At 42.4% G+C, this 12571-nt stretch overlaps 1 protein-coding gene across 1 annotated transcript; it reads right to left on the bottom strand.

Moving 5' to 3' along the window:
- Positions 1–973: 973 nt before the first annotated feature.
- Positions 974–11339, bottom strand: STARD4 (StAR related lipid transfer domain containing 4). The gene is made up of 6 exons (XM_066181831.1): positions 11243–11339; positions 10997–11126; positions 9045–9094; positions 6442–6568; positions 5176–5290; positions 974–4608 (listed from the first exon to the last, which is right to left on the bottom strand). Coding segments are annotated over exons 1-6 (651 nt in total). The 5' UTR covers positions 11245–11339; the 3' UTR covers positions 974–4381.
- Positions 11340–12571: the final 1232 nt, after the last annotated feature.

The raw sequence follows: 12571 nt of genomic DNA, 5'->3' as shown, positions 1-12571 counted from the left end.
TCCATGACAAGTAGTCCCTATCTGAACTGTAAAACTGAGTCACTAGCACAGCCCAACCAGGATTGGAAAACGCAGAATGTGTTACAAAGTTTAAATTGTGGAATAGGACTTCAGGATATATTATTTCCTACAGAACATTTAATATTTAGTGTAGGTTTAAAATCTCTCCCATCCTTCTATTATCTTTCACCAGGAAATGGGTTTGAACATCAATGTTTTCTTTTAACAATTCTAGTAATTAATGTCCTTAAAGATTTTCCAAAGATCCCAAGTGGCCTCTATACCTAATCCCTACCACACTTTGCAGAAAGTGACATGATACATGCCCTACAAGAGTGTGCTGTATCTCAGAGATGACAGTTCCTTTTATCAGCAACAGAAGGCAGCTTTCCACTGAAGTCAAATGCTGCAGAACTCTACTGCCTTTATGCCAGCTTTGCAAGAGAAACAAGGGAAGGCTCTAGAGAAGATAAAGGGATTTTCTTCGTTTCTGTAGGTACTAATTAAATACATGTCAATATACATGTTGCAGCTTATTTTATACACCTAATATACATCTATATGCCTTCTGCCAGGTGCTATATGCTCACGTGTTTCAGATTAACTTAATGTTTATGGTTAATAGGTCACTTCTTAAACATACAAAAAAGTAAATAATACTAAGCCAAAACAATAAAGTTCTTCTAAAAAAGTCATGGGGTCATCATAAAAAAACTCCTGTATATACATTTTTAGAACTGAAGCCTTGAGAAAATCTTATTTGTACAGCTTTCAAGACATTCCAATTGGGCATTTTCCTCAGTCTAAATCAAGTTTCTAAGTGCAGGCAGGTTTTACGGCTTTCAAATTTAAGGAGACAAACTGGCATCATTAGAGATCACCATGCAGTTAAAGATTAACTGCATCATCAGACATAACTCCCCAAAAATGCTACATACGCACAAAGGCTGCACAAGTATTGAAGAAGCTACATCATGAGCCTGTTGGAATCCGTTATTTCAATTTATTCTGCAGTTGCACTCAAAATACAAATACAATCACCTAAATTCTGAACACAGTAAGTTAAACCCACTGTTAAAACAGACTTTGACTTTCCATACACAGGCATAAGTTGACTGGTTTCACTAGAATTAGGGCTATTTTTGCAGCAGTGAACCACCTAGGTTGAACCACCAGGTCACACCAAACTGTTCTAGTTACTTATGATTACTGGAGGAATTATGTGCTCTGTGTTTTATAAGTTCATCATGTTTCCCATTTATAAATTCATTGAATTTGAGATCAGGGCCTGTGCACAGAGCATCTCTCTGAAGTTTTGGTCCACCTCCCAGCCAGCTGTGATAGAGTACTTTGACTGCCTCTAAACTGAGCTTAACTCCATCTCTGCATCTTCTACACATCTACAGGCATACCTACAAAACCTAATGCTGGAGGTTATAAATGAGGAACAGAACCCAAACATGAAAACTGTCTTATCTCCAGTCACCTTTCCCACACACGTACAAAGCACCTAGTTGAAGTGCCAAAGAGTGAAGTGTCACATTGCCCAAACCTCTAAAAAAGTAAGTCTTTAAAAAAAATATTAGCCACATAAGAATAATTTTGATGTGTCTATATACGTGCTAGTTGTCTAGCAAAACCAGATCTCTGCTATTCTTGGGCAATTTGTTCAAAAGTCACTTCTGGACAACTATATTCCTAAGTGACAAAAATCTATACTAAGCATTTACTTTGTCTCCCATTTCTTCTGCATAAGCAAAACATGGATTCCTGCACTTTGTCCTTGCCACTGCTTTCCTGTTTTAACGCTCTTGGCTCCACTTGGATTGTCCACTAACTCAGGAGAAAAAGAATGCAACAGTGGGAGAAGAGGCTTTGATATTGTGGCTTTCTTGGTTCAGATGTACTCTGATTAAATAACAGTCCTTCCCTCTCCATCTATGCTATATATAAATAATGTAAATTTCAGGTTCAATAAATACATTTGAAACTGGACATCTTTCTCCTAGTTCTGTATTAGTCTATAGCTGAAATTTATATTAGAAGTATCACTATACAAAAATACACTAGCAATTTTCTTATTTTAGCTCAAGTTCTTCTTTCTTCAGCTGCTCTGTGCTTTACCAACTTGTTTTTACTGAAAGCAGAAAAAGCCATTTCACTGGATACTAAGCAAGGATAGATACTGTATATGTGTCAGAGCCCCTAAAATGGGTGTTTCGAACAATAACTTCTGCAGTGCCTGGTGGTGTGCAAACATTCCCCCCGTAAGTGTCTTGTGCTCCATCTGACCCATTTCTCCAGCAATGAAGTGCCTCTGTGCAGATTTAAACTGGACTTTTTACATAGAGAGGCAGTATTTTTCCCCATGTATATCTGTATCACAACCCCTCCATTAGTCACTCCCAGCAGCTCTATAAAGAGAAGACACAAATATGCAGATTCACTGTATATGTAATCTTTTTAACTGGGAAGAAAAAATAGGCTACACTTCAAAGAGTTTCCTCTACAATCATGTCATCATTCATCCCACAGAGCAGCACTGCCAGATTGCCTCTGTACCAGTACTAGAAAGGAGAGGATTCTGGCAGCAATTCCTTGTGTCCATGGTGGTAGATGATCACCTCGTGAGCTTGCAGTACTTTGGCAGACACAAGGAAGGTAGAAAAAAATTGGGAAGACTAAGTGAGGGGTTTAAAGAGAAATTCAGAATACACAGAACCTAACAAGGAGTTAACATTTTCTGCCCACGAAGACACCAAAGGCTGTTTGATGCATTGTTTTCAACTGTTTTAAACAGTACTAAATACCTTAAACATGAAGAAGGCTGAAAAAACTCCCACTATATTTGGGTATTATGCTTTTGCTACCTCTCTGACTGAGCAATGAGAAGGGAAAGTCCTCGCTATTCAGAGTTCAGCTACAGTGGCCAATGTCAAAAAAGCCAGTATTGCAGGCGACTTTCATCTGAATTTTTGTTTTTCTGAGAGTCCATTACTTGTCCCTGGATTGTATACAATTGGCTCCACAGTATCAGGGATCTAAGATACTTGCCCTAACTTCTACAAAGTTAAATTTGCCACTGTGAGCACTGGCAAAGCATGCGAATAACTACAATGTCACCTGCGCAAATGACACATACCAACATTAAAAGCTTAACATCAGATTTTAAAGAGAATTCATGTTCCTAGGAAGGAGGGATTTATTTTTTAAATGCTCCTGTTATGTATCTGTCAGAATCACTAGACTGCTGAATATCCTTGAAATTTGCATCTTAAAAGAAGACCGTGTATCCTTCAGCAGATCTAAGAAATTCTGCAGCATGAGCTTTGGCCTTCAGTTGCTCAGGTTTTAAGATGTTAATTTATTGCAAAGATCAGTCTAGGGGCAGTACCACAGAACACTCCACAGGACCATAATATTGGCAAGTCTGTGCCACTGTGGCTACAGCAACACCGAAGCAAATAAGTGGCTCTTTCTGTTGCTTTTGTAATTCTAGGGTTTGCAGTTAAAGAAATATACACAGAAAGAGAACTTTCCAAAAATCCAACCAAATAAAATCCCCACACACACTATTACATGCAAATTTAAGTAAAAAACTCCTTAGAAGTACAGGGTATCACTGAAGATCCACTGAAGGTTTCCTATTTTGACAATTGTGTGATTAAAAGCCCACAAAAAAAACCTATGGAAAGATTCCTGATGACCTAAATGAGCTTTGGATCAGCTCTAAGGGCATTTCTTTATGCACTGAGACTGTTAAAAACAATAGTGAATAAGTTACAGTTACAACATCAAAGAAATGCCAATAATGAACACTTATTTTTGCTCTGAAGTACGAAGAGATTTCTTAGTAAACATTTCTCATTTAACAACTTAGCCATATAATCTCTATATCATAAAGCAGATTTTAAAAACAAATTACAGACGCGGCTGAACAAACTCAAAAAAACTAGGTAAATATAAATATATATATATTACAAAATTACATCTTCCATGAGATGCTGCCTGTACAGCAACCTGCAACATCAAAATCCTGAGCACCTGGCTCCCAAAACGGCTGGAGAGCTGAGCTGCATTTTTCAAGCCCACACACACATCTTGTGCTTTTGACTGAGGAAACTGGGGATTTAGAGATTCAAGCTATTCCTCACAAAGCTCCAGAGTGCTGAGCAGCAAAAAGCATTTCAAACTGTGCAGTGGGAATGTATGCCAATGGTCACACCAAAAAGCAGTTACAGAAGTTGTTTGGATTCTCAACACAAAGGTTCGGGTGTCATTCAGGAAATGTTACTCACCTCATTTTAGTAGGTAACCTATGCTAAGCTAAACAACATAACCTGATTGCAAAGACTGCACCAGCTTTTAAGTCACTGTTTGTCTACGTTTTGAGTGCCTTTTTGAGGTCCGAGTAGAAATTGGCCAGGGTAGTAGACATGGCAGTGTCTACTGCAGACTGTGGTAGCATCCCTCGCAGCTCAGTCTGGATGTAGCCCGTCAAAAGACTGTGGCCAGGAGAGTCCTTGAGAGGGATGCAGAACCAACCACAAGGGTGATTGAATCCACGGACAAAGTTTGGTCTCACCTCTCCATAGTCCAGGCTTATACCTACAAAGGAAAATAAAACAAACAAAAAGGGAAATTAATTCCAGAGAGATCATAAAAAAGTTAATGTGCAGTAAATTTGAAATATATAAGCTTCTGGTTGGGGAATTTAGTAGTAGTGACAGACACACTACAAGTTTCTAGGTATTTCCATGCATGGAATTTGCTATTAATCTAAACGCTGCAACAGACAGGAGAGCATGATAAGCAAAAATTCAAATGTTAAGAGGACATTCCTCCCATTTACTAGAAGCAAGTTGTAACTCATCCCAGTTTGCTTTAAGACCTGAACTGGAGGACTCAACTTGTCTCTAACACTCCTGCCTCACAGCTGGCATAAACGAAACCTGTCACAAAGGAATGGGTCATGGGTAAACCAGTAGCTTCTACACATCTTTAAATCTGTTAAATGTTAAAACCCCTTTAAATTTGTTAAAACCCCTTGAATTTATTTGTTGAAGACCATCTTAGACCATTTTTGGAATATTTACTACTACTGAATCTGAATCAAATCTTAAGCCAAGCAACTGTTGCAAAATAAGAATTTAGCAGAGGCAGGTGGTGGCTTACCACATGTTAGAAGCCCATCTTCATAGTTTGTAGTGTAAGAGAAATCAACAAACTCCCTTGGTGCTATGATGTTCCAGAGCTGGCCAGCAGTTGTATAGCGCATCACACAGCAGTTCTTGTTGAGTGACAGAATAATAAGGGCAAGAAAAGAAATATATCTTAGTATAATGAATACAGGGAAACTTAATGCTCACAGGAAGCTAACATTTTTCACAAAGGTCACAACCTCTATCAACTACGCTGCAAACTCAGTGAGATCTGAATGGCTGTGCCATTCTCAGTCTAAATGCTGGAAATTATAAAGACTTGTTGTCTACAACTGGGAGCTGTGGGAGCAGAGAATACCTGGCACCATAAAGGTTTAAAGATCTAAAGCTAGAGAACTCTGGCACACCAGAGAACTGACAGTGATGTGGTTCTTAAGTCACCAAGGAGCACTTGGGAAGTTAAAAGAACCAAGAACAAATCTCAAGAGGAATCTCTTGAAGATACTCTATCAAATACTCTTAATCCACTAAGTGAAAAATAAAACGGAATGTGAACAATTCTTCAAAACAGGCTTTCTTAAAATAGAGTCGAGTCTGTATAAATTTTATACAGACAAAATACCTTGTCATATACATTTTCCTTCAGACATAGAGCAAAAGACAATCCACGTTCAAGCCAGGTGTCCAGATGAGGGTTTTGAATTAATACTGAATGTCTGCATTAACCAAAGGAAGGCTATGAGCTGTTCTGTAACCAGCATCAAACCTACCTTTCTTTTATCAAGTCCTGACCCTCAGTATGAACTACTTTGTGTCTCAGCACAAAGCCATACTACACAAGTCAGCCCTTCAGAAAGAGGGGGAGGTTGCAGCTTCCACATGTGTAGACTACTACTATTGTTCGTTGTGGAACGGAAGAAAGCAAGCTGTATGAAATGGCTTTGGCATACACAGTATCACACTGTAGCCCTCTGTATGTGAATTTTATCAGACTCTACCAGAGCTCTCAGGTCCAAGAGAACTGTGACTAACTCCTTTATTTTTAGCACTAATGGAAAGATTAACTTCAGCTTCAGAACAGGACTGTGCTGCCAGAGAGCCTGATCTGTGGTCACACAGAGCATGTATGCACAATGCTGCTCATGCATGCAAAAAGAAGGCTGAAAAAGGTTCATACCTGTAGGAATTGCACTGCTCTACGTGAATGTTAAATTAATGAATGTTAAATTCATGTATTCATGAATACACAGTTCCGTCAAGAATCTAAACAAGCCTTCACCTCTTCAAATGTTTCCATGATGTCCATTGAAGTCATTAGGCTGTCCCAGTCTAGCCTGTAAGGTCCAGGGCGAATATGATCCACTATTCTGTTAGTAACGTCTTCCACCACTCCTTGAGCTTTGTAGCTAGAAAAATGTGTTTACATTTAGTAAGAAATGCTTTATATTCCATCAATACTGTTTTCAACAGTACACTTACATTAACACCTTGGTACCAGGAAGTACAGTCAGTGGACAATTGCATCAGAAAAACAGTACAGGAAAAGACCTCTTTGCAAGAAATTTTCTTCTGAGAAAATTTGTCTTTTCTTATACAGTTAATATTTTATAAATGGCAAATTCCTTCCCTAGATAAAAAAATTTCCTGTTTATTTCCCTAACATCTGTAACAGCTTGTTATTTTACTCCTATTGCTGGGCTACCAAGGGAGTTCACCAGAGAAAAAAAAACCTAAAGTAACAAGGAGACCAGGGATAAAACGGGAAAAACATTTTTCATAAAGCAGAAGTAACAGGATGTTGGAGACTAAAATGCTATGGTTTATGGCTCAAACAGTTTTATGAAGGACTTTTGCCTATTACAGTAAAACTCTATAACAAAAGCTGCACAGAAGCACCCTAAATGGGCCTCCTGAATGAGGCCCTGGACTGTTACTTGATTTGAAATAAAATAAAGTGACTCAGGTCTGGGCTGGGGGAGAAAAACATCTTCACAGGATTAAGGCCAGCACCTTCAGGGTGGAGGCCACATCCCCAGGTTTATCTTCGGTGAGGAACAGACCCTCACACCAAGCGGGGGGAGAAGATGTTTTGGGTGTGTGGTGAAAAAGCCTCTGCTCAGAGTCAGTGAAAGCCCATCCTCTGCTGTGCACGCCAGCTCAGCTGTGGGGCCTCTTCACCCAGGCAAGGTCACAACTAAGAGACTTCCACATGAGGGACAGCAAAGAGGGTATCATGGCCCATAAAAAGGCCCCCCCAAAGGAGTCCCTGGACCCTGCACCAGAGCTGCATGTGATGCAAAATGATGCAACAGATCCAAAGTCATGCAAGGGATAATATCAAACCTGTCCCCCCCCCTTCAGGGGAGGCACCTGGGCTCAAACATACATTAATCCATGGGATAATCCATACTTTCAAATGGGGGATCCTCACCACCAAAAAGACTAGGTTGAGGGGAGCAATGAGACATCATTGGGAGCCACAGACAGGGAATATGTTTCTACTCAACCTGGCTCTATCACTCTCCCTGTCCCCCCAAATCCACCTCCCTTTTTCTATTTCTTTCTTTTTCTTTGTCTCTAACCATTAAATAAATGTATTAATTTTTCAGTATCAATACCTAGCTTTGTTTGGTTTTAATTATGTTTTGGCAAATATTCAAATGTTTCTGTGTTCATTCTGCTTTATTCACAGAGAGTTAATACTCTCTACTTCTCTGTGATTAGAGCAGATCATAACACAGGAGTAGAACCAAGCGAATGAGAAACTACATTCTGCTTTAACGACATATGATTACCAAATAAAATAATCTGGTACATGATATTACAGAACATTCTTTTGTAATTAGATATTTTAGTAGACACCAGAGATCTTGTTTTCTTGATTTACTGGGCCTCCAAATCCTGAAGGGGAAGAATCCATCAGAATACTTTATTTTCATTAAGATATTCCTACTGATACCAAATAGTCAAGCAACAGATTCACCTCTTCACTTGTGCAGTACACTCATATTCAGCCATAACCCTCTGTATGGAGCCCATCTCAGCCGTACACTTGGAACTGGAGGACCACGTGAACATGTCAGTGGCTTCCAGGTAGGTGTCTGGAAAGCTCTTTAAAGTGTGTGTCCTCTAGTTCTCCAGGTGTATAAGTAACTGTGGGGTCTTCACCTGCACACAGAAGTCACTGCCCTTCTGGCAATGGCTTAACTACACAACTTGTTGGTGCCAGTGGGCCCGTGGAACTCCTGGTGTCAGGGGCTCTCAGCTCTTGCAGATTCAACAGGACTTAATTTCCTGTGGAGTGTGTCAGTCTTGAAGATAATTTTAAAAACTACCTTTTCACAAGACTTTTGTTTCTTCAGCATGCTGTTTTCTAGTAACTATTTTTCTACCTAAACCCACAGATACCAACAGAACACAGCGACAGAAACTCACACAGGAAGGGCCTTCACGTCACACAAACAACCCCACACAACCCTCTCACAAGCTCACACTTTGTATTTTGAAGTCTCACAGTCACTGCAAGAGTCCAAGGACTGACTGAGCTGTCTCCCAGTGACCCTTCAGGACTACTGAATCCAGGCTTGATTCTGAGCCTTATAGATCACCATTTCTGAGCAGATGCTGCTGCCCATGTCAGCCAATGGGAGTCCTGTGGTGCGTTCCACAGACTTCACTGTTGTTCTACACACCATGCAATGTTAAAGCATCAAACTGAAAAGCCAGAAAGGAATTGTACAGCCACAATAGGTAATCCATTTAGCTTCCCCTCTGGAGGATTTGTGTAGTTGAGGGCTGTAGAATTCAAAGTCTTTATTTCAAAATTCTACGGAACACATCTGTGGAACATTAAAAATGTATCTCTTGTGCAGGCAAACTTACAGGTATCCACTGAATTCCTCTGAAGGTTTACACCACACAGTTGCATCTTTCTAAAAAACAAAACAAAACAAAACAAACCCACAAAAGGTTAACTGTCACTTGCATACAATTACAAGAAGTCCAGAAAATGATTCAATTTTCTTGAAGAAAAGCAGCCAACTTTATCATTAGCTATGGTTCACCTGGGCACCACTGTACATTTTTCTTCACATTTTTTAGATATCTTTTACATGTAACTTTCTATTATTTTAAAAAAATCCAAAAATTGGCTTTTTTAGAGTCAAATGCCAGAAGTCTGTGCAGACGTATGGTCTGGTAGGCCAAATCAGTTTACTGTGAAAACACACGGAATAACAGAACATCAGCAGGGAAAGGCAAAGCCACTGGAAAGGCAACAGCTGGATGCTACTCAGACAGGAAGACAACACTACTTCTGCTTGCAAGAAGCTGTTTACTCCTGTAACACAAGTCACAGAAGTGTGCAGGAGGTGCAGGTGCAGACAAGAAAGTTTAATTACCTTTCTCTCCTAGATGCCTGACGAGAAGAGTCTTGCAAGCAGTAGTCTATTTATTTTAAAGTTATGCAAAGAAAATAGAGAAACCAGCATCTTCTGATTTTTATGTAACTATGACATGGAACCTCTGTACAAAATCTCTGAATTTTGTTGTTGAAAAGAGTACTGTATGGCACCACTTTGGCACCTTCATAAGATTCAAAAAAAATTATATAAGCACAAAGAACCAAACGTCCTAAAGCACAGTACTGTTGAGTACCACATCCAGAATCATTTAAGATATTTTGGGGCAGAACACATCTCCTTGTGGTAGGTAAAGCTCTGAATGTCTTTTACATGGCACAATACCAAAATGGAAAGAAAGGAGGGAGGAAGGAAAGGAGAGAGGAAGGAAAGGCTGAAGGGAGGGATTAAATCTGAAACACAAGGATGCAGGTAACTTTTTAAAGGAATACAGTAGTACTTAATATAACACAGGAATACTAATACAGGAATAGACAAGATTTAGTAGAGCAAAGGTGGTATAGGTGTACTGCAAGAGTGAAAGGCTTGGATGCTCTGTTCCTCCCTCTCCAGACAGCGAATATGTTAATTTTGAAAATAATCAAGTTACCTTTGGATCACTTGCCTCTGTCCTATCAATGCCTGCTCATGATGGAAGAATAAAAGCCCTACTCAAACGACTGTAACAAGAAGACAAAGAAATTTACCACACTAGTCCTACCATATTGCTACACTTCTACTTTCTGTGGAGGACAGCACTACAAAGTATTCACCCAGCCTAGACCTGATGCACGAGCAAACGCTTTTTAGCTTGTAAAAACTCACAAAAACAAGGCAGCTCAAAAGAAGAGGATAGCACATTGCTTGGAGAAAGCAGGAACTGTATTCCTTTTCATGGAAGGAAATTTAGAATAATGTGCAGTCTAAAGAACAACAGAAAAGTGAAAGAGTATGAGAGAAAGCCTTGATAATTATCTCGTTTCTTAAGAGGAAGACATTTGAAAACTGAAGTACGATGAACTATTTATTGACAAGAGATTCCAGAGGCCGGCAGGCTGTGTCTGCTTTGCTGAAAGTATACGTGATCCTCTTACAATACTATTAATGCTAAGTACCTCAAATTCTGTTGCAAGTCAAGCCCATAATCCTACACAGGTAGGATTCTTCCGTGAGACAGATACTGTGATAGATACTGTGATACACATAGACACTGAAAATGGTAGAAGAAATGACAGAGTATGCCTGAGAACACGAAAAACGCATCCTAATGATATTCGAGAGGAATAGTTTCACAGCGCCTGTCAGTTTAAAGTCCTGCAGGGTCCGGCCAAGTATTTCTCGGTCGTGTGACACGGCACAGCGGGGTCTTTCCGCCGCACCGGTGGCCAACAGCTTCCTGTGGAGCACGAACCGGGAAGCCGCCAGAGCACTCACGGTTTTCTTCGCCACCCGCCACTCGCCGTCTCCGATGCTGTGGTAACGAAGCAGCGTGTTCCGCAGCTTCGAGGCCAGGGGCGTGGGATTGGGCAAGGGATCCATTTGCTTCCCTCCTGCGTGAAGATGCCTAATCACACAGACACACAGCAGAACAAGGCACGGAGTCAGGGATGCCAACAACTGCGTGGATCTTCCAAACCCGAACGGAGGATGGGGAAGACACCGAAGCGCGCACACACGCACATCGCCCAGCCGGGGGCTGCCAGGGGCTCAGGCCGAGGGTCAGAGGCTCAGGCCGAGGGCCAGCGGCCGCCACCCAAGGGTCAAGCCCATCCCGGGATCCGCCGGAAACGCGGGACAGGGGCACTCCCCTCACTGCCGCACCTCCGCCCCGGCTCCGCCGTCACCTGCGGCCCGCCCGACAGCGCGCGATGCCGGCAGCCAATCAGAGTGCGACCGCCCCGCCGGCGCAGCCAATGGAGATGCCGTCCGCCGGGCCCGGGGCCGGGAGATCACCGCCCCCTCGCGTCACGCGACCTCGCGACATGTCGCTGTCGTGACGTCAAGAGCCAAGTGCGTGGCCACGATCCGGATTGGGAATGGCGGGGGTGGCTTGAGGGAGGGCGTAGGAAAGGGAGCCGCACCCGGCCCCGGCACCTGCGGGGACAGCGCCAGAGCTGCTCTGTTCACGTGTGTCTGGCAGTGTCGCTCTGTACTGATTGCAGAGAGTCACAGAAATCAGCTGAATTGAAAGGGACACGTCAGGACCATCGAGTCCCAAATCCTGGTCCTGCACAGGACGCCTCAAGAGTCACAATATGCCTGAGAGCACTGTCCAAATGCTTCTTGCACTCTGTCAGGCTGGTGCTGTGACCACTTCCCTGGGGAGCCTGTTCCAATGCCCAGACACCCTCTGGGCCAAGAACCTTTACCTGATACCTAAAACTGCCCTGACACAACTTCAGGCCATTCCCCTGGGTCCTGCCACTGGGCATCACAGAGAAGAAATCAGTGTCTGCCCCTCATCTTCCCCTTCCAATGAGGAAGTTGCAGACTCCAATGAGGTCTCCCCTCACTCTCCTCCAGGCTGAATAGACTAAGGGCCCTCAGCCACTCCTCATATGGCTCCACCTCAAGGCTCTTCACCATCTGTGTGTCCCTTCTTTGGACACTCTCTAGTAGCTTTAGATCTTTTTTACATTGTGGTCTCCCAAACTGCCCCCAGCACTGAAGGTGAGGCCACCCAAGCCCAAAGCAGAGTGGGACAATCCCCTCCCTTTCCCAGCTGGTGATACTGGGCCTGATGCCCCCCAGGACACAGTTGGCCCTCCAGGTTGCCAGGCCACTGTTGAGTGACATCCAGCTTAACATCTACCAAGACCTCCAGGTCCCTTTCCATGGTGCTGCTCTCCAGCCTCTCATTCCCTGGTCTGTCCATACATCCAGGGTTGCACATCCCAGGTGCAGAGTGCAGTGCCTTCCCTTGTTGAACTCCACACAGTTGATGATTGCCCAGCCCTTTGATTCATCGAGGTCTCTCTGCAAGGCCTCCCCGCTTTTGAGGGAGTCAAC

Source organism: Chamaea fasciata, unplaced genomic scaffold (genome assembly GCF_029207755.1).
Source record: "Chamaea fasciata isolate MVZ Bird 193981 ecotype frontalis unplaced genomic scaffold, bChaFas1.0.hap1 SCAF_4, whole genome shotgun sequence".
NCBI lineage: Eukaryota > Metazoa > Chordata > Aves > Passeriformes > Sylviidae > Chamaea > Chamaea fasciata.
This window is presented reverse-complemented; position numbering and strand designations above follow the sequence as displayed.

Excerpts from the sequence above, each read along its gene's own strand:
- STARD4 (XM_066181831.1), bottom strand. Across the intron at positions 9,095-10,996 it reads GGCGGGTGGCGAAGAAAACC|AAAGATGCAACTGTGTGGTG; the intron begins GTGAGTGCTCTG and ends TTTGTTTTTTAG. Across the intron at positions 4,609-5,175 it reads AGATGGGCTTCTAACATGTG|GTATAAGCCTGGACTATGGA; the intron begins GTAAGCCACCAC and ends TTTCCTTTGTAG.